This window comes from Gymnodraco acuticeps, unplaced genomic scaffold, assembly GCF_902827175.1.
Source record: "Gymnodraco acuticeps unplaced genomic scaffold, fGymAcu1.1, whole genome shotgun sequence".
Taxonomy (NCBI): domain Eukaryota; kingdom Metazoa; phylum Chordata; class Actinopteri; order Perciformes; family Bathydraconidae; genus Gymnodraco; species Gymnodraco acuticeps.
In genome coordinates, this window is record NW_022990678.1 from 181,677 (window position 1) to 203,506 (window position 21,830).

The 21,830-nt window shown below is 39.9% G+C and overlaps 1 protein-coding gene across 5 annotated transcripts in view; it reads right to left on the reverse strand.

The window, feature by feature from the left end:
- The window catches only part of LOC117555274 (ral guanine nucleotide dissociation stimulator-like), a 76,722-nt gene that overhangs the window by 17,871 nt on the left and 37,021 nt on the right, over positions 1–21,830 (reverse strand). For all 5 annotated transcript variants that reach the window (XM_034230129.1, XM_034230130.1, XM_034230128.1 and 2 more), the window contains 7 exons: positions 8,017–8,321; positions 7,451–7,525; positions 6,489–6,682; positions 5,203–5,327; positions 4,212–4,427; positions 2,783–2,886; positions 2,589–2,673 (listed from right to left, as the gene is read on the reverse strand). In XM_034230129.1, the coding sequence (XP_034086020.1) occupies positions 2,589–2,673; positions 2,783–2,886; positions 4,212–4,427; positions 5,203–5,327; positions 6,489–6,682; positions 7,451–7,525; positions 8,017–8,321 (1,104 nt within the window). The remainder of the gene's footprint in view (positions 1–2,588; positions 2,674–2,782; positions 2,887–4,211; positions 4,428–5,202; positions 5,328–6,488; positions 6,683–7,450; positions 7,526–8,016; positions 8,322–21,830) is intronic.

Below are 21,830 nucleotides of genomic sequence, written 5' to 3' on the forward strand. Positions count from 1 at the left end.
ATACATATCTCAATTCTGGGCTGCACAACTTGAATCAAAGTGAAGAACTCTGCCACACACAGCCATGTTTAAAGCTGGCTTGTACTGTATATTTCTGATGTTTCCAAAACACGTATGAACAAAATGAATTTCAAATATTTTTAAGACACACAGTGTGATATTATCCGACAATAACAAATATTATATAACCATAATGCGAATGCTTAAAAGGGGAAGCCAGCAATGTAACAAAGCACTTCCCCAATTTTGAGAGATTTGAAATCTAATTCAAAATCGATGTTTTGGAGGGTAAGTAAAGTAAATACTTACTTTAATCACTGAGTAAAGTCTGCAAGGTTTTGCCAAATCATTAGGGTTATTTTTACAAGATTTTACAACCGCTAAATATATTTGTTTTCAAACTCGTTTCACTGTTTTAACATGAATAGGGGTCAGGCCCTCGAGGTTATCCAGTGGGAACCTCCCTTCATGGATTTTTTGTGGATATCCGCTTCATATACTTCCAAAAGCTTCCAAAAAGAGACCCTTAACCTACGTTTTAAATTAAATTAAATGTGCACTTTGTATGGCAAGTGCACCGAAGAAGAAAGACGTTCCTATAATTACAAAGCATAAAGATGAATGACCCCATTTTCTTGAAACGTGTTCTCTTTGTACGAGCAAAAAGTGGGGGGAAATGCACCCCCCGTCACATTCCTCAGAATGATGTAACGCTGCTGCAGCCTTCTCTAACTGGAGCTGAGCGATCCCAGTGAACGCAGCCTGGCCTGAGCAGATAGCGAGAGAGAGAGTCGACACCCCGAGGTGCTCTCACACCGGCGTCAGATCAGAGCTTTATCTACACATGCCAAAGGTTTCCATCCCCTCTTGACGTCATTGGGGTTTCCCTCACTGTTCCACAGCAAACTACGATATGTGGTAGTAATATCAAAAATAAACATGTCTTGTGCCATTCTTTTTTCTATTGTACACTTGAATAATAACTAGAGAGCAAAGTCTTGTTTCTGATAAAAAAAGTCAATTGAATAAAATAGGGGTTTAAAGGGGCCCTATTCTGCTCATCTTCAGGTTCATATCAGTATGTAGTGCCTCTACTTTGACATGTCTCCATGCTTTGATGTTCAAAAAGCTCTTTATTGTTCTCATACTGCCTGTGCTGCAACACCTCTTTTCACCCTCTGTCTCAAACCAGAGCCCAGTCTGCTTTGATTGGTTAGCTGGTCGGCTGTGTTGTGATTGGTCAACCGCTTAGAGATGTCCCGCCCCTTAGCCTAACCGTACAATATGTTTGAGCGCTAGCCAATAGAAGCGCAAGTGTTACACAGTGATGCCACTATGTTCAGGAAGTAAACAAAGGAGTCCAATGGAGGGAGGGGACACTAAAAAGCATAATAGAGCGCTTTTAATGATGATTATACCAAGGTAATGATACTGGCATAATTGGAAAGTGTAAGGTACACCCAGCCGAAAATATATGAATCAGTGAGTCATGTCTCTGAGAAGAAGAGGTACACATTTAAACGGCAATTTAATCTGATAAATAAAATGTTCTTAAATGATTATAAAAGTGATGTTTTGTCAGTACTCAAATGTCGCTTCTTAAGACCACATGAGAATATGGAAGGTTTACATTTGCTGTGTCATTGCCTCTTGGTCACATCGCTCGGCTCTTGCTGTCCTTGTACTGAGTGCGTTCCTATGAGAAGGTGTCAACGCCTCTCCGCATTAAACTCCATAAATCAGATAAATGACGACAGCGATCTGTCAGCGGCACGGAGCCCACCCAGGACATCACGAGTAATAAATTGATGCTAATGTGATCCAACAGAACATGGTACAAGGTGTTCTCCCCCGCAGGATGTGTTTGTGGATGAGAGGAAGTCTACAGCTGGGATGGGTTATCCAAGCCATACATCCTGCTGCAATCTGTTTACATGCCATTACCTTATATAACTCTCACATATGAATTTATAGCTTTGTCTGATTAAAAAGGGCCGATTAGAAGCAAATACTTCTCCACGTCTCTGGGTGTTACTTATTTTTCTTCAGTTCATCTATGTCATCAACTGTAGTATTATTAGAAGTATTATGTAATATAATGCAACAGTAATTGTGTGTACCAAAAGCAATTTTTTACGCAACACGATTACATGCAAAGAGATCAGAGCTGCCGCAAATTACGCTGTTATTCAATACAAAACAAAGTGATTGTAAATGCTGTGAGCACCTTTCATCCATTATAACCATTACACATAACACCATTGCAGTCCTTGTGCATATTCAAGTTATTTTGAGTCACACTGTAGTTAACCTGATAGCTGTGCAAAGTACCACAGAGTAGGTCACAAATGATTCTGCAGCCAAGTAACGCAATTTCATAGATAAATATCATACAAAAAATAATATAAAATACAAGAATAAGTGTATGTCGGAGGACCAGCTAAAACGACTTATAAAATCTTATGAGTATTATGTAAGTGGAACTGGTTTAACTGGTTACTGGTTTATAATCTCAATATAATAGTCTGAAGCTATTACATTATTTTTTGATATTTGAAAGGATATCATTTATTTAAGCTGTGACCCACCTTCACCAGCAGCTCTCGGCTGAGGGAGTAGTTGTTGTCGTCTGAGAAGATCTCGGACAGCTCGCGGAAGGTGCGGAAACTCTCCCTGTGAACAGACGCAGAGGTCAGGGCACAGAAAACCAGCCCCTCTGCCTTCAGCAATATTCAATCTGTGCATATACACAACAGTGAGGAGCGCACTGCTGTTAACCTACCGTGATACTTCCTCCCAGGTCCTCTTCAGGCGGTGGATGGCGTTGCACTGCAGGGCGGAGAGGATGGCTCGCAACGAGGAGAAGTTCTTCAATATCCGACACTCCTGAACACAACGTAAACAATCATCCAGTCAGAAACGGAGAAGACGAAACTGAGCTGTAACTGTTGATATAAAACGGCTTAGTGGAATACTCAATTCTAATTGGTCAATTTGGACATTCAGCAGTCTGCTTAAAAAAAAGGACGCTCTGATTAAGAAAGTATGTGCAGTGTTATCAATCCGAAGAAAGAAGTCCAGTCAATTTAACGTCAACTAGGCAAACAAAAAACTGAATAAGAGTTTGAGTATTCATTTTCCTATTTGTGAAAAGCATGAAACGTAGTGATGTTACATATTGCGCCGAGGCTTCGGAGCGTGTGTCGAGTAATCCCCGAAGCTTTTTGTGAAGCTTGTATCGTTTTGGGCCAGTGACGTCACCGATGACAAACGAAGCCTCGCTGCCTGTCGATACCACGTGACTGCTTCAGGAAGCGATTCAGATCGGTTGAACCACAACGCTCATATTACCCATGGATGTATAATAAGAACGATATTACCCCTCCTGTACCCGGGCCCGGCGGTGACACAATGGAATTAAGAGATTTCAGACCCTCACTTATATAGAGGTCTGAAGAAATCTGCCTGTTTCACACACTTTGACCAACAGGGCGGTTTGTGTTCAAATCGGTTCAAATGAAGCCTCATGAGATGAACCCTTTTGCGAACCAATTGGCTGGAAAGCTGCAAAGCTTCATAAGGCTTCATCTCGCCATCACTAATGAAACGCAAACAAAAAGAAAAACAAGAACAAGAAAAACATCGCAAGAGATGGAAAAAGGTTAAAAGTCTGGGAGAGCTGGCAGAAAACAGACAGGAAGTACACACTTAAGGGAACAGCAGAAGAAGACAGACACTGGCCGTTTCTCAATCGCGAGTACACATGCTGCAGAGCAACTATTTCAAGTATACTACGTCATAGAGTGGAATGCTGGGCATTTAACATGCATTTAAACAGTCCTTCGGCGCCACTCGATGACGTAGTATACTAGCAGTTTTACTTGCGATTGAGAAACGGCCAGGAAGTAAATTCAAAAGGAAACAGCAGAAGAAGACAGACAGGAAGTAAACAAAAAGAGATCAGCTAAAGAACACATAAAGGAAGTAAACATTAAAGGGAATAGCAGAAGAAGACAGACAGGAAGTAAACACTAACAGAAGCACAGTAGCCTGACTTATAGCATATTATGATTTTACCTTACATGTTTTAATAATAATAATTAATAATACATTACATTTATAAAGCGCTTTTCCTGGTGCTCAAAGCGCTTAATAAACGGAGTCTTTCAAAAGGCTCAAAGATCTCTTTTCAAAGTGCAGATGAACCTCACCCGAGCCACGTCTATCCACCGCTCCAGCAACCGCGCTCTCTGGTTGGGCTTCAGCACGGGGTTGCTCAGGCAGGTGGTGATGACACAGTTGGTGACGGAGTTGAACTGGGCCACAGTGGCTCTGATGGTGGGGGCCAGGTGCTCCTTGCCTTTCTTGTCCCGCTGAGACCAGATCCCCCCCAGACAGTGGTAAGAAACCACCTTCTTAAACAGGTCCTGGACATAGAGTGGATTGGAGTATTAGTCAGCATGTAACAGTAGTCGCTTGAGATGAAATGATAACATGAACATGTATAATGTGGCTCTGGAGAAAATCTGGGCAACAATGGAGAGGATTTTGAAAGATGTAGCAAAGGGAGGCCTTACAAAAAGAACCAGAGCCCAGTCTTCTCTAATTGGTTAGCGGGCCGGCTCTCTCCAAACTACCCAAAAGAAGTGGGAGTGTAACATAGTGATGTCATTACGTTACAGAAGTAAACACAGGAGTCCAATGGAGGTGTTTCATTTACATACATCATGGGTGTCCAAACTACGGCCCGGGGGCCAAATGCAGCCCGTAGACCATTATATGTTCAAATATATTACACAGTATTCATGTGTTATTAAGCCCAATTTTCAAATAAATTCAGTCAATTAAAGTTGAAAACATGTTCTAACAAATATAAGTTGATAAGAAAAAAAGCCCAATAACACATTTAGATTTTTCCAATTTATAACTGAACTTAAGAGGTAATATACCTCACCCCTAGTGAGTGGCAGAGCCCTTCGTATATTTTTCTGTATGTGGCCCTCTGTGAAAAAAGATTGGACACCCCTGACATACAGGAAAGGGAAATCCCCCAAAAAGCATAACTTGACTTCATCAGTTCATTGTTCCTACAAGGACTTAATAATACATTAAGCAATCACCAGTCACAGAAAACACTTGACTGAAACGGAAAAGCAACTGTAGAGGAAGATCTGTTGATAAGGGGAAGGGCAAAGTCCTCACCGCGTCCATGAGCGTGAACTGCTCTGCCACCATAATGGGGTCAAAGCACAGGAAGCTGAAAGCAGGAAGCTCGTCCTCGAAGCCGCTCTCTTCCTGCGTAGCAAAAGGGCAGCCGATGTGTTCCCCTGAAGAGATACAAAATATTGGATTATTTTTCAACAACAGTGCCTCAACCTGAGCTCAACACAAACAGTCCCTGGACTTCTTCTGCTTCTCATCATCTCTGTGACCTTCATGTTTGTTTTATCTCTGCGGGATGTGGACATTTCACTCAATTTCATGTGACTGCCAGGTCGTCCTTATCACTTTATTATTATTGTTCTTGTAACTTGTACAACCAAACTGTTCTTTATAGCAACAAGTACTACATGTGAACTGACAAGGTGTCTACAGCTCCACGGAATGTTAAGCTGTCCATGAGGATCTGATGTAACTGATTCATCTAAAAAAGAAAAAAACAACAGTGCATGCACACAGTGGTGTAATACAGTGAAATATATGTATTCAAGTACTGTGCTTAAGTAAGATGTTGGGGTACCATTTGATGTTACTTTATAGCTTATAGCTATTGTACTTTTTACTCCAATACATTTTGGTAGCTAATATTGTACTTTATACTCCACTAAAAAAAACATAAATAAACTAAAGTTGTGATGAAAACAAAAGTGCATAAGTAGTCATAGTTCAGTCATTTAATATATACGAATCTAAGATGGCCTATTACGCACCATAAGTATTTGAACTTTTTTGTAATTTGATGGCCGGTGCGGTGGCCGATAGATGCAAATGCGTTTCAAAAACGATGGAAATAGAGAAAGCACTGTAGTATTTATACTTTTACTACTTTTTAAGTATAATATCTGAGTTTTTTGTCTGCCACTGCATGTACACAGCAATGCATATATTGTGACATGTTGTCTATGCATTGAATATATCCTGGTATAGGTTAGTTTAGAGAGCTGTGAGGGGGTTCCTTTCTCAATAGCACCTCAGCAGTGTCCAGGAGACAAAGTGGCCCCTCTTAAAGTTCCAGTCCACGCTTTATACTTGGTCCATTTTGGGACTCAAACCTCTGGTTCCCAACCGAAGTTCCTAAAGATTGAGCCCATGGCCCTGTTTGCACTTGCAATAATAAATAAATAAAATAACAAAAGAATACAAAAAGAAAAAAGTCATTAATTTATTAAAAGAAAAAAAAAGAAAACACAAATCTATCTTTGCTCTCTGACCCCGTTCTTCTGGCCCCCCTGCCCTGCTGTGGTGCCTCTCCTGTCCTGCCTTCATACCTTCAGGGTCAGGCTCACACTGCTGCCGGCGGTGGAAGTGGGCCAGCAGGTTGCGGGCGCGGCGCTCCAGGTCCGAGCCGGGGAAGTGCAGGCGGAGGTAGGACATGAGCTGGTGCAGACAGTCGTAGGTGGGGGGGGTCCAGAAGTCCTCAGAGTACTGGTCCAGCCACGCGCCCAGGATGGACGACACAGTGCTGCAACACACACACCATTAATATAAAGATGGGTGCGGAAAACCAAAGACGATGGGACATAAATCGTTGTACATAAAAGGCACAGTTTTAAACGGCTAAAGAATAAATATAAATGCTAAATCAAATGAAAATGAGCAAGCTCACTTTATTAAACATAGATTAATAAATAAATAAAATGTTGTTCATCATACAACTAAACATTTTTAAGGTTAACAAACTAATTTAGCTGCTCACTTGATTTTTATGAATAATGTTGGCAAGTCATTTCTGAATTAATATAAGCAGTTAGTGTGTTAGCATCAGATATTTTTTCAATTACTAGTAAGACATTTTAACAGAGGCTGTTTCAAAATATATTCAAAATCAGTGATGTGATATCCCTGTCCGGGCACGTTTACTAAAGAATTGTCTTATTTTGTGGTATTCATACTTTACTGACGTCCAATTGAATGCCAACACTGCTCATTAGGTATTAGGTATTTTAACGAAGAAGCTCATTGACCTGACGAGTGACTGTCCTGTGGTTTGAACAAGCAATGCCCACATGCTCTATTATTACCAAACTGAAGAAAAAATGAAATAAAAAATTAATTAAAACTATTCACGCCTGCAAAAAAAGCCCCTCCCTCAGCCTGACGGGTGTCTTGCAAAGAAACCGATCGAGATTAAAGCTCCACAGATATCCCTTCAAGCCGTGCAGGAGTGTGAGTCCAATGTACTCGGTGATTATGGTTGGCAGCTGGACCCTGAAGTGTGCGGCAGACTCACTTCCTCAGCTCTGTGCGGTCGTCCTGGGACACTCTGTGTGCTGTGGCTGCAGGGAAGTTTTGGAGCTTGGCATACCTAAACAAGAAGAAACACAAGTTGTTCCATTAAGTGAATTAAATAGCAACATTTAAATACTGATAGAAATAAAAAACTTGTAGGCTTCATTTACAAATGTCATACATTTAAATATACTATTATCTGTATGTATAGCACGTTAACACTTGAACCAGAGTATGACAGCTTTAGTTAATTTCAGAATACAGTTTTTGATCCGCTTCTTGTCTGGTAAAACCTTTATTTCCAGATGTGTTGATTTTGAATGTTTGTGGTGAATAGAAGGATAAAGTGTTCTTCCAACAGAAATCAAGACAGTTCATAAAACAGATAAAAGATAGTTAAAAATCTAACTTGTAAATACAGTCACATTCCTGCACATAAAACGTTGGCGTACTAAACATTTCCTGGTTCACCACAGGACTCTATGAGCTGCCAACTACACTACTAGGGAAAAGTCTGAAACATAATTTTGGGTAACAAAATGATGTATCCCCCTGCCATCACTGTACCTGTTGAGCAGGAGATCCAGCACCTGCCTGGTGGAGGCGAAGGAGCGGTAGGTGCAGAGGAAGATGGTGACGTAGGTGGAGTCTTTTCCCCTGAACGCAGACACCATGTACTCCACCAGCCTCTCCAGCGTGCCGGCCTTGATGGTCCGCACCTTGCAGGTCTCGTAGAGGCTCAGGGCGGAGTCCGTGTCCACGCCCAGCCATCGCTGCCCCTTACTGGCCGACTGGTGGAGCTGCACCTTCCTCAGCGTGATGGTGAAGATGGCGTCATCCTCGGCCTCCTCTCCTATCTCCTGCGTCGAGCTCTACGAGACAAGAACAAACGGAAAATAAGACATTGTACTCCAACTAATGAAATCAGTGGTTTGTTGGGTTATAACCTTATAATGCTGTGATATGAGTTCCCTTATACGACTCAATTATCTATTCACAATCCTCACTGATACAATTGGGGGGAAAAACAGTTTCAGTCCCTGCACTAAAAGTGTATTATTTTTGAGTTTGGATCAATATTGGTGTATTGGTTTATTTACATATAGATCACAAATCGTTCCTTCAAAGGCTGCACAGCTGTCATGACCTTAAGTCATCAAACATGAGAGGGTCAGTGGTTCAATCCCAACCTACGGTGGCCAACAAATGTAAGCGCGCTACCACGGCCCAAAACACTTCCATTAAGTTAGTTATAACCACACAATATCACTATAATATCCCCTATAACATGACTAGAATATCAAGATGTTTGATGTTGGAACAAGCTTTAAGCAAATTAGAGAGCTGAAGACAGAGAAAAGAAGAATGTCTGACATCTCATTTTAGGACGAAAACCCTTTAATTATGACCATCTGTGTGACACGCTCTCATCTTTTTTTGGTCCCTTCATTGAGTCATACTCCGTGAATCATGCGCGTGGCCGTGCACATTCAAACAACAGCCCGTAACTAACCAGAGCTTACTGGATAACCGGCACTACAACACAAGCTGCAGCCTGTATATAACCCAAACAGGGAATGAACGCGCGCCGCTTGTAGCATGAATGAGAGCTCTGTAGGCTGTTTGCATGTCACCATCGCTGCATTTTGTTGTTGTTTTTTTCCTGAACATGAAAAAAACAGTGTTGACAGAGATGGTTTCATGCTGTCAACATGTCGTACATGTGACCCGCATTAGTGCTGCTGATAGTTACAACAGAAACCAATGGATGGGTTACAAAACTAAACTCAAGATAGGCTTATTGACCTCTGACAGAGTATTACCAAATATCTGTCACAATCCAAAAGTGACCACTAAACTGCATTAATAATAAAGCTATATCGTAATTATTAGGAATTTGGGGGTTTTCCCTTCCCTGTAAGAAGTTGACCAAAAACAATAGAGCCTGCCAGTTAACCAGAGCAGACTGAGCTTCTGCAGCACAGGCAGCATGAGAAGAATAACGAGCTTTTTGAACATTAAAACATGGAGACATGGCACAGTAGAGACAGAAAATACAAATATGAACCTGAAAATGTGCCTAATAGCGCCCCTTTTCCAAGTTAGGGTATCTATAGTTGTGAGGACTTGCTACTTTACTTCATCCTATGTCAAAGTCATCTAAATATGATTCCGTTTTAGATAGCTGGTGGTGAGAAAGAACTCCATTTTCAGATGCTACCCTGGGCTTTTAATGGACATATTTGACTAACTAGACAATATTAGCACGTTTTCTCCACTTTTTTTTCAAAATGTGATAGATTAGGGTTAGGGCTAAAAGCAACGTCATCTCAAGGTGCTTCACAAAGCTATAAGGAGAAATTAATCAAACAAATAAAATAAAAAGATATCTAAGGAGCATATTGAATAAAATATGGTAATATAAACAATTAAAATAGAGGGTGTCGTATTGTCATACTGATATTCTGTACAAACTGTGCTGTTGTATTTGCTGTAAAGTGTCTTTATCGTAAAGTATTTTTATTGTATGTACAGCACTTTGGCTCGACCAAAAATCGTTTTTAAAATGTGCTTGACTTGATTTTTGTATTCTTGTATTTTTGAAGTAGAAGCACTGAAAAGACTGAAAAGGGGCTATAAGAATGCTGTACATTTTAGATCGCTCAGAAGCACAAAGTTCCAGTAGTCTTTGTAGTATTTCTATATATTGCTGTAGCTTAGTGATATTGTATATTTGTAGAGTATTCAATTTATTCAATATTTTCATTATATTGTCTATTATTTAGATACTCTTGTGATATATGTCTTTTTTATTGTGAATTTGTATATACTTTCTGCCAATGTTCATTTTTATTATATATAGGCTACTTGCCGCTAATGTTAATTTTCTTTAATTATATTTGTATCTAATTGTATCTTTTAAATATGTTTAACTTGTGTAATGCTTGACAACACTGCTGCTGTGAAAAAATAATTACCCAATTTGGGTTTAATAAAGTATTTATCTATCTATTTATCTATCTAGTCTAAACTCGATTTTTTTTTGGCACAGAGAAGAGTTTCCAATCTGCAGTCAGTATAACTGCTAAAGATGGGCCTGGCAGTGTTAAACATGTACCTCTAAATAGCCTAGCTACAGTGTGAGTCATTGAGGCCCCGGTGGAGAAATGGCATGTAATCTGGCGTGCCACAGTCAACAAGGCCCCTGGTAGTGCATCCTGGGAGCATTAGTCACCAGTCCATTTCCAAGGCTCAGCGGGACTCTCTGTGCTTCACTGCCTACTTTTTTTTGTGGGTCAGGGATCTATTCGGTAACATCAGTCAACGCCAAGTCCCTCTGTTGTGTCTTTGTTACCATGGAGACAAGCGCAAAATAAGGATGGCTCAAGGAATTTGGAAAAAGTGATCATCAAGCTCAGCTACTGTTCTTGTACTTAGGATTCAATGATTTGGATGAGCAAAGAAGTGAAATATGTGAAATAGATCTATAAGATATGACACAAAGTTTGTGACTCATCACAAACATTTTCAGGGTGATATCTCAATGGGTAGTGTCTGGTTTTCTTTATGAAAAATCACCAATTGGGGGGATGTTTAAGACAAAGAGAGTTAAACTATTAGATATGCTTTAGTAAATGACATTTGTTCACAAAAACATGATATTTGGTGCATAATGTGATTAATTTCAGTTAAAAGAGGGAGGCTTTTTGGTCAACTGTAGATTGACTGATATACATTAGTTTGGCTTTCCATTGGGTTACAAATGGAAGAGAATGAAGTCTAGAAGTGAAACCGTTAAATAAGGGAATGGACAGAAATGTTCAGCAGTTAGACATTTTAATAACAGTTTAATAGTCATTTAATTAATTACCTTTTCAGATGCGAGTATTTGCTAGTGTTCAAAGGCTTCTAAGATAGTAAACATCTAAAGACTACTACATGTTATTTTCTGTTCTAGGAAATTGATAACTTCATGAATCTATAATACAAAGAGCCATTTTTAGAGAATTAAAACAGTTAAAACTTGACTTTAGCAGTACTCTGGTGTGTTTAGGTGTCAGTCCTCCAACAGGAGAGTAAGATCAACATCCTTACCTACAGGAATAACATCAAAACACACAGGGTTACAAATAGAAAAGGGCTGATGCTGGTCATAGCAACAATATTGTGTTCTTAAAAAGAACAACAACTGGATAAAGGCATAAAACTGGCTCCTAATGGAATCTCTTGTACTATTTTATCTGTTTGACTTGTTTTATGTCCTATATACAGTATATTCATGTTGCACTGTTGGAGGAGCCTGTGACTTAAGTGTTTCATTGCCATATCTACACTGTAGCTAATGTGCACATGACAATAAAGCCTTGAATACCAACCAACTGTCCACCAAAAAAGATATTAGAGAGTATTTAAGCAAAAGTGTTTCCAGAACAATGAAAGAACCAAGCTCACACACAGAACCTGAACTCCAGTAGCCTTGTTACAGAGGGAGGGGTGTGTGCCAGATAAATGGGGAGAGGAGACAAACCCCTGGCCTGTTGTAAATCCTGCAGAGTATAATGGCGGAGGCCCAGCTGCGGCCGAGGGCCTTGACAGCACGAGAGGTTCTTATCAGCCAAAGCACAGGGGCCACTATCGCTTCAAGCCCTGAGAAACGCAGTGCTCAAGGCCAGCGCCTCGCTCCATCAGACCAGTCAATTCCCACCATAATGCTCCTATTCATCCAGTTGCCATGATAACCAAAACTCTCATTACTACTTGAACAAAACAATCAATACTTTGACCAGAAAGGTTCAGAGACAGGAGCAAAAAAAAGCCAAGATTAACTGAGGCGCTTAAATGGTAAAACATTAGAGTTGGTGGAAGTACTCAGATCTTGTACTTGAGTAAAGTACCAGAGTTTAGGTCTGATTTAAGACGTGGTTATATTTCACATCATTAATCCAAATGTGAACATTAACTAAAGGTATTAAATAGGTGAGTAAAAGTAACTAATTTATCTCTGAATTGTAGTGGGGTAAAAGTACTTGTAAATGTACTAAATTACTTTACACCACTAAAATCAATCTGAAATCGGAAATCAGAACCATGCGGGAACATTAATTGTTTGCATGTTGACAAAGCATGACCACAAAGACAGGAAGACAACAGACGGCTTCAATAACGTTGGCAGGTTGCTCTTAAATCTGATGAGTTCTTCTCTTATAGAATCTTTCTAAATGTTTGTAAACCCTAAACCGAAAGTGAACACCTCTCTGATCAAAGAACATGGGTGCTAAAGAATATGAAAAGGGCTTTGCAGTTCAATCAGGGCTGCAGTCTCTCAGCAGACTGCACCAGCCTCCACTAGTTGTACAAGCCACAGCTTCTTCAACTGGAGCAAAGGGCACTTTCATTTTCTGACAGTAGGTCAATAAGAGGGGACTGCCTTTGAATTGCCTCTTTAAAAGAAAATCTAAGATAGTCTCACATTCCTTCAGTCTGACTCAGGCTTAGTCACCCAGATCAGCACCAACTCGGTTACCAACACACAGGAAGTGGCTTCTAAACATGGGCAGCCCTGGAGCAAGACATTGGATCATTTGGCAGAATTAAAGAGAAAAGATGGTAAAAACTAAAACAAAGCTAGACTTTCATTTCCTTGAAGAGGAATGGCTATTCAAAGGAAATGAAAGACTTCATCGCCATGTACAGTAGTGTCTAACTGTTTCTAACTCAAAGTTAACATTGTCTGATTGATAAAGCTATTTTAGTCATAGTTGTCATGCCATAAAATCCAGGACATTGCATTTTGAACATGATGCACTAAAAATAGGCACTGATGGTTATATTTATAGAATCCTCTTTACCCTTAATTGTAATTAACTATAACTAAAACAGACAAAATACAGGGAAGGATTTTATATTTACCGGTCACAACATGTCCCTACATTAACAACAGCAGAGTGAAATTAGTAGATAGAGTATTTACAGTAAAAATATAAATGTTTCTTTTATCCAGATGTACCAGATGGGTTGCGGTTTTAACATCAGGGCCAATTAAACACAGACAACTCAGTAGAACAACCAAAATCTAAACATTCGAAATACATAGCTTCATGTAGACAGGACTTAAAACAAACCCAAGAAGTATTTGCCAATGCTAGTTAGCACAAATCCACAGCCCCACTATTTTGTTAGACAGCAGAAGAGTCACTATAACGTATGGCAGACAAATAAATACACACACTTGATGGTAATGTAAAACGTATCTAATTAAACTCTGAAATGTATATCCTGTAAACTGTTTATTGGTTTGTTCAATTGGTTCAATTGTTTTGTAATAAAATCAAAAAACTCCAGCAGGGTCCACAGAAATGTCTGGCATGCGGAGAGTGCCTCCTCCACACTCGCTGCAAACACTTATCAGATCTGCGCTCACCTACACCATCCTGACCATGAATGACCATGAATGTACATGTGGGCTGGAGGAATGTGAGGCGAATAAAAGTGTCAGCAAAGACTGATGTGAGAGAGAAAGGGAAATAGGTTTCCAGAAAGAGGAAACGGGTAAATTCAAGGCACATGAGCCATAGTGGAGTATGAATGAATGGATTTACTGTTTTGTTTCAAAAGACATTAAAAAAAACGGATATGAACCAATCTTTTATCCTTTACCACGCTTACATGCAGGAATGTCACTTTCTTTGAACCTTTTTTCACAACACACAGTTCAAAGACATAACATGACCTATCATTTTAAGAGTATCACAGTACTAGAAATATAGTAGTCAACTCTAATAACAATGAAAAACCAAAACTCACCATAACCAATTTAGTAGCATGGATAACAACAAAACAATACATCCTGTGAACTTCAACATACACTCCATTTAAATACAGTTTGTTCAGAAGTTAAAAAAGTAATAATTCCGTCGCTCATATTTATGTAAAAACTACTTCAAACAACTGTATTCATTTAAGTCTTGAACATTTCTCCACAAGATTACAATTGGTCACATTTCGTTTTCGTTCGCCCAACACTAATTTTAACTAACTTGAACGCACCATAGTGCAACTCTATGATGCATCCATTCACTGGCTTCACTTAGAGCTAACGCTAGCTAGCTCTACTCCAGTCGATTTCAACACAGACATGTTGTTCATATGTGGAATTAACAGGGAAAAAATAGGTTGCATCACCTAGACGCATTCATATCAGTTATTTGCGTCAAACATTTTCTATTGTTCCTGGGGCAACAGGCCACTGCATGTCTTGCCTTGATATTACTTGCAAAAATGAGTACCGTCATGTTTTCTAAATATTGGCATCAACCAAAGTATCGTTTTTTAGCAGCCAGGAAAGAGCAAGGAAACAACTTCACTTTACGTAGCCATGATGATAATTATTAAACCTTTGCTGTTTTGTGATCAAATGTTGTGTTCAAGGGCATAGGAAACGGTTAATCCAATGTCTCTGTGTAACTTTAAAATGATTACTGATAATCCATCATTCCAATTATAAATAACAGTGCATGACATTAAGGATTTTGGGAGATGGCCCTGTGGGCCATCTAAGCTAATTTACAGATGGCCCTGAGCCCAATAGAGATTGCCCTGAAAAATGCGCGCAGACTAATGACGCACGAAGGGTTTGGGGGGCCTCCCCCTAGAACATTTAGATGTTTGCAGGTCTTAGATGCTGTCTGGTGCATTCTCTAGACTGAATTATAAGATGAACCACCACAATATTATATTGTACAATTTCAATTGTATTCTTCATTTCACTTGTTTGTTTGTGTTTGCTCGCTTGCATGCCCTGCATAGCTATAAGAAATACTTAAGTTGTTGGTCAAGACACTTTCCATCTGATGAAGGCAAATGCCTTCCCAGATGTAAAAAAGTAGAAAACATTACATTCAGTTATAACTGCCAAAACAAACGTTATTTACGTATGGCCCCTGTTAAAAATGTTTATAATGTTATCTACTGTAAGTTGGTCGAACGAATGCCTCCTCATTCGGAAGCTGACCGAGCAGACCCGAGAGGAGCCGAGCGCATCCGCGAAGCACACAAAATGTCAGAGTTCCCGTTAGTCGGCAAATCTAAATCGGTCAAAATGTCCGGTCAAAATAATTTCCCTTTAGCGCAATACCGCTTCAGTTGCGCCACTTATGTGACAGACAAGAAGAGTATGTGACAGACAAGAATAGTCCATTCTAATGTCTAACACTTATGCCCCGGCCACACGAGGACGAAAACGGCTAAACGCATAGGATTAACGCAAACGCAAAAAACCTTCCGTCCACACGCAATAGTTATCCGGATAGTGTCTGCCCACACGAGACCGCTCCGTTTAGCTCCAACCGCTGGAGAAGCTGCAGTACATATGCAGGAGCCTGTACGTGGCGCTGTAACTTCCTCCACAAAAGCAGCGAAGAAGCATGGTTGTCATGGTTGCCCTTCTGTTTATTCTCCGCGGTGGGGGCCGAGGGAACCGGGCAGAGTTTTTCGCCAGTCAACGTGTATTAAAGTTTAAACCTTCCGACAAAATTATAAAAGTGCCGGTCAAAGGTCTTCTTTGTTATTTATTGAGCTTTAAAACAAATGAATAACGACTCTATATAATATAATAATAAAATACACGGAGCCTCTCTTTTTCCTCCCTCTCTTCGGACAGCGTCAGTGTCTGTCTCATGCAGCAGCTGATCCAGTAATGAGTGACCCGGCTGACAGTAAAAATAAACATATTTATATCTAGTTTAGGTAGTTTGAGAGGTGTCTCCGTCCTGTCAGATTAGACTTCACTCGCGTTTATGTCCATATCGAGAGAAAGATAAATAATCTGAATTCAGTTTGCAGTTTACTTTGACGCGGGGGTGAGCAGCAGAGGTGGGGAGAGGCGGGGCTATTGCCTCATCATTATCAGAAAATGATCGTATAGGGCGTACACACGGAGCCGTTGGACCCCCCAGAGCGTTGCGTATGCCGTTCTATCCACCTTGGGACCCGTTATCGTTTCCGCAGTCGTTTAGTGCCGTATTCGGTCGTCCTCGTGTGGCCGAACGGTCTATATGACACTAAACAGTAACGCAAACGACCGTTTTCGTCCTCGTGTGGCCGGGGCATTAATGTGGAGAAAGAGATGTCCTGTTGATTGTACGTTGATCTGTTGGTAATGCCTCGGGGTTCCGGTGGGCATGTAAACAAATGCATAATGCTGCGCTACACTTTGCGGCCTCACCCAGTTGCATAGTGACACTTATTGTTTAGTTGTCTTTTAATAAGCAGGTAGTCATATCATTAGCTAGAACTAGCTGGATCTGATCGATATGGACATAAACGCGAGTGAAGTCTAATCTGACGGGAGAGAGAGATCAGCTGCTGCTGACGAGTCGACACGCAGCTCTGCATGATCACATGCAGCGGTCAGCGGACAAAACACACACTTCAGGTTAGAATATCACACGTAGCTATTTTAATTACCTCTCAAACTACCTAAACTAGTTATAGATATGTTTAGTTTTACTGTCGGGTCACTCATTACTGGATCCACGAGCTGCATGATACTGGCATAATAGATTGCCCGATCGGGCATCCAGCAGGTGAGGCTTCATTACCCGAGCTAAATACTAGATGGCCCCGGGCCATCGGGCAGTCCTTAATGTCGAGCCCTGAATAATAAACGCAATAAACGGATTATAATGGTTAGCCGACCGGAGCTTCCGGTTTAGGAGGTGCGCACGCAGAGTCTCATTTTAACTGAATAATGGTCATGTTTACATGGATTTATGAACGGCCCCTAATTACCACCCCCCTTCCAGAGACACACTGTCAAACACACTCATACCTGCTTGGCAAGACATTGAAAAAGTTACATTAAAATAATAAATACAAATAAATTACAATAAAATGACTGTTGTTTAATCTTCACATCTTGTAATCATGTCTATAATTTTGAACTCCAAATTATTGAAAAGTAGCGATAAGAGTATCGGTATCTATAAAATCCTAACGATACCCATCCCTACCCTTTAGTCTTTACAACAGGCAGAACTGTAAGCTGACCTGCTCATTATCTTGGAAATACTATTCTTCATTTGGAAACTTTAACCTGCATAACAAACCTCCCATCTTTATATCTCATGGTGTACGATCTCCATAAACACTGCCACCTGGCACAGGAACAGACTAAATCAAACAAAAGTTAAGCCTCATTCTGAGCCAAACCTCTCAGGGCCAAACATCTCTCTGGGAGCGTATTCGGAGGCGTCTGCTACTGTAAATGTATGATGCCCATTAACAGAAAACACACCTGCACTGATAGCAATGGTCCCATGTGACGCTTCCCCCCCCTCAGGGAAAAACTCTAAATGTAGATCAGCAGGGAAACTCCCAGTGGAAAGACCAAATCTGCCCCCCTCCCCTTCCAAAACAGTCAACACCTAAACAATGCCAACAATAGCACACGTCCATTACAAGCCTGTAGCACAAGCCAGTGACTTCCCCTCGCTAACAATGGCTGCTGACAGCCAGTGAGATCATTTGTATGTGGGGCAAGAGACAGAGGAGGAGAGGGTGTAACCAAACCAAATACTGGTCTTAACATTGAGGCAACGTGGCCTGTGCAAGCAGAAATCTTGTGTGTTTGTTTGGTTTGGGTATATCATAAATCAATTGTTTGGTCTATAATATGGCGAAGCAATTATTTTAAACGGAGATTACATTTCTCCTAATCCCCACAGTGGCATCTTCACACTGCTTGTTGGATCTGACGAACAGTGAAAACCCTGTTCAGCTTTCAATGATATAAACACAAGAAAATACTCAAACTAGGAATGTTTGGTGACTAACGATTGAATACCAAATCAATGGTTGATTCATTTTCCTGGAAAACGACATATCAGTTCATTGAATAATGGTTCAAGTGGCAGCATGCTCTCAATGACAATGCTAACATGTGCTAATTAGCACTAAATTACAGATGAGCCCAAGGTATTATTTGGTCATAAAATGTATGTTGATGTGAAATTGGTGCCAAATGTAAAACCACAGGGTCATCACAGTAATTCTGAAAATGTAAACATGGGAAAATGAATGTCTGGACCAAGTTTTATAGAAATCAATCAAAAAGTGTTCAAGAGAGGTGAAACTGCAAATGTGATGATGTAGAGGAAAATCACTGATTTAAATCTGTAGAGATCATCCTCTGGGGTCAGTGAATGTCTGTAAAAAAACTTCATGGCAATCTATTCACCTATATTGTAATTTCAAGTCACCCCAGGCTAAAACTGTAATGAGTCAAATGTTGTCCTCTTCCCTTCCACGCATATGCATACAAAAACAGAACGCCTTCTTCTACCCCAGTAGCACAGGGTCTATTTTTGAAACTAAAACTTGACATGTTCATATTTTTCTGTTGACAAGCCACAGGCCAAATAAATACTGATTTGATTTGGAAATACCTCAATTCACATTTCCTGCTGTCCGATAATTAATTCAATTTAGCTTTCACTTCAGATGTATTCCAATAAGAAGAGGAGGTTTTGTTCTCTTTCAGGTGCCTTTGAGTTATTTGTGCTTTTTGCTTGTTTGTCTCACCCACACACTTTGTTCTATACTCTCTCTTGTTTCTCTTTCTCATCACAAACACGATAACTTGATTAAACCGTTGCTAAATGCTCTCTTTTCTATGTGTTACCTAAAACTTGGTGACAGAGTTGTTGTGACAGGTATTAGCAATGCACGCCAGCAGCTAAACTGGCATTGTTAGACATTATCAATCTCCAACATGCATGAACAGAGTTTCATCGGGAGAATAAACCTCTTATCTCCCAAAGGTGTCTCCTGGGGATTCTGTCAACGTCCGTGTCCCAGTTTCTTTAATTTTCACCCTTTCTAGACTGAACTATTGTACATGGGGTTGGGATTTAGACAATACTGTCCACCAAAACTGTTTTTCTTTGATTTTTTCAATTATTTGGCAAGTAAAAAGTGCTAAATGCATTGAGTATTCAAAGTACTTTTTGTCTTTTTATCAGCTTGACGGACAAAACAGGATATTGACAAACCAAGATCGATTGTTAAGAAGCTTTTGATCGTATCTGTGTAGGAAAAATAGACTCAATCTGCTGATGAGAACCAGTTTGAAGCTTGAAAACTCAAAACAAACTAAACACACTTCTTTTAAAACACAAAAATATGAAAAGCTGAAAATGATCAGCTGTGCCTAGAGACAGTGTAATAAAGACTTCCATGATACCGGAGTACAGTAACAATCCTGCTGAATCAAATCAAATCCCTCCGGAACTTTCTCTGTTCTTCCTTCCACAAAACGACTTGAAAAACATAAACACTTTGTTTCCATCAAATCAGAAAGGCTAGGTTCTTGCCTTCTTTATATGTCTTGTTCAAATGAACAAAGGTTTATGTCTGTTTCTGTGTATGCTGATCTGTGTACTTGATCTGTCATTTCCATTCAAAGGTTTATTCATCTTTTTATTTTCTCTCAAAGTTATATGTATGTGTGTATATATATATATATATATATATATATATATATATATATAGCTTTTTGAACATTAAAGCATGAAAACAGTAGAGGCTCAATATAAGAATATGAAACCTGAAAGTCAGTGGGGCCCCATGAAGTGTCTACGTTACAGTTAGGTTGCCAGGTTAGATACCATTGTGCCTGTAGAGACAAAAACCTGAACTCACAGGTGTCTACACAAGTGCTCTATTGGGAGACCAATGTAAACCTACTTTCACATAAGAAAATTAAATATATGATTCATAGACCCTGAAATATTCAAATCAGTTCATACAGGCTATATTATGTAAAATGTTTAATTCAGTCCAGATGGTACATTAAAAAGGGCAACATGTAGATGTCTTCTAATCTGATTAGAAACTCTCCGACTCGGAGAGCAACTTGATTTGATTCAGGACCCTTGAGCTGCATTTTCCCTATAAATGCACTGCACTTATGTTTCCTCAAGTAATACCAGTCCGAGTAATGAAGTTAGACCAGAAAGACAGCATAGTGCAGAATCAGCCGATTTAAGTATTTCTCCAGGCATCACAGGCCTTCACATTCCAGCCTCTGTCTGCTTCTGTCGTTGTTCTGAGATTTAGCATCAAGCTACTGCACTCTCTTCAAAATCAACCGTGCAAACAAAATACTTTGTCACAGAAACACACCATTACATCACACGTTAATCTACAAACGATAATAATCCAATAGGGCTGCAACCAACAATTAGTTTAGTTATGGATTTGTTCAGATTATTCACTAGATTAATCAATTCATTTATTCGTCAATTCCTTACTCATTTTGTATTGTGGCCGACCGGTGCAAACACGCTACAACGGCCCAAAGTGTTTCCATTAGGAGAAACTCCCTGCAGCTTGGGGAACGTCGCAAATATAGAAACACTTAAGTGCCGAAACACATGCAAATGAAGAAATGTCTTCCGCAACTTGATGAAACATACGCATCGTTTACTAAAAGCACTGCATAAACAAAACGTTGCAACACTAAACGCTGCTAATACAAAAAACCTGCAAGAAGCTCTAAAACACAACGGAAACGGGGACACTAAAAAGTGACGCACACAGCTGGGACCGGAGCGTTTGTTGACACACGATCACTGTTGGCAGAGTTAGCCTGATTCATAATTGTTAGAGTTTTGTGAAGATGATTCTTTATTTGCATGCGTTTTGGCACATTTTATTGTTAAACTTCTGCACGTTTCTCCTGATGGAAATGTTCTGGTCCATTAAAGCACGTTTGCCACCATATTTTGGTCAATAAAATGTCAGAAAGTAGTTAAAATGTTGATCCTAGTCTTTCAAAGTCCAGAGGGTTTTCTTTACTATTTTGTTTTTACCAAAGTAATCACTTTAATATGATATAAAACTAAGATTAGGAAATCTCAATATTTTAGATGATAAAACAGTCATTTCTGAACTTTGTAACCAAGTATTTCTACACTGTAATTTTGTAGTAGTTTGTAGTTTTTATTACTCCAGTAAAAGTGTACTTCTTCTGCCACTGACAAATAGGAAACTTTAACCCAGTATTGCGTACTTTCCCGTTTTGTTTTTACCCACAAAGGTCCAACCCATGTGGGATAACTACCGTGGTACAGTGTTATTATGTAATGAATCTGCTTGTACTCTTGGCTGAGTCACTGCTAGCACTGAGGACAATCAGACCATGACGCAGTAAAGAGAAAGCTGTTTTTAGATCAGTTACAGTACAGCTCTGTGTCTCTGATTTCACTGTCATTTCATTATGTGCTGAGCATCGATTTACTTCCAAAAATACATCTGAAGACTTCCATAAAAGTGACTGGTGCTCTGACCCAACGGTGCTGAACTGGTCTTAACTCTCTTTG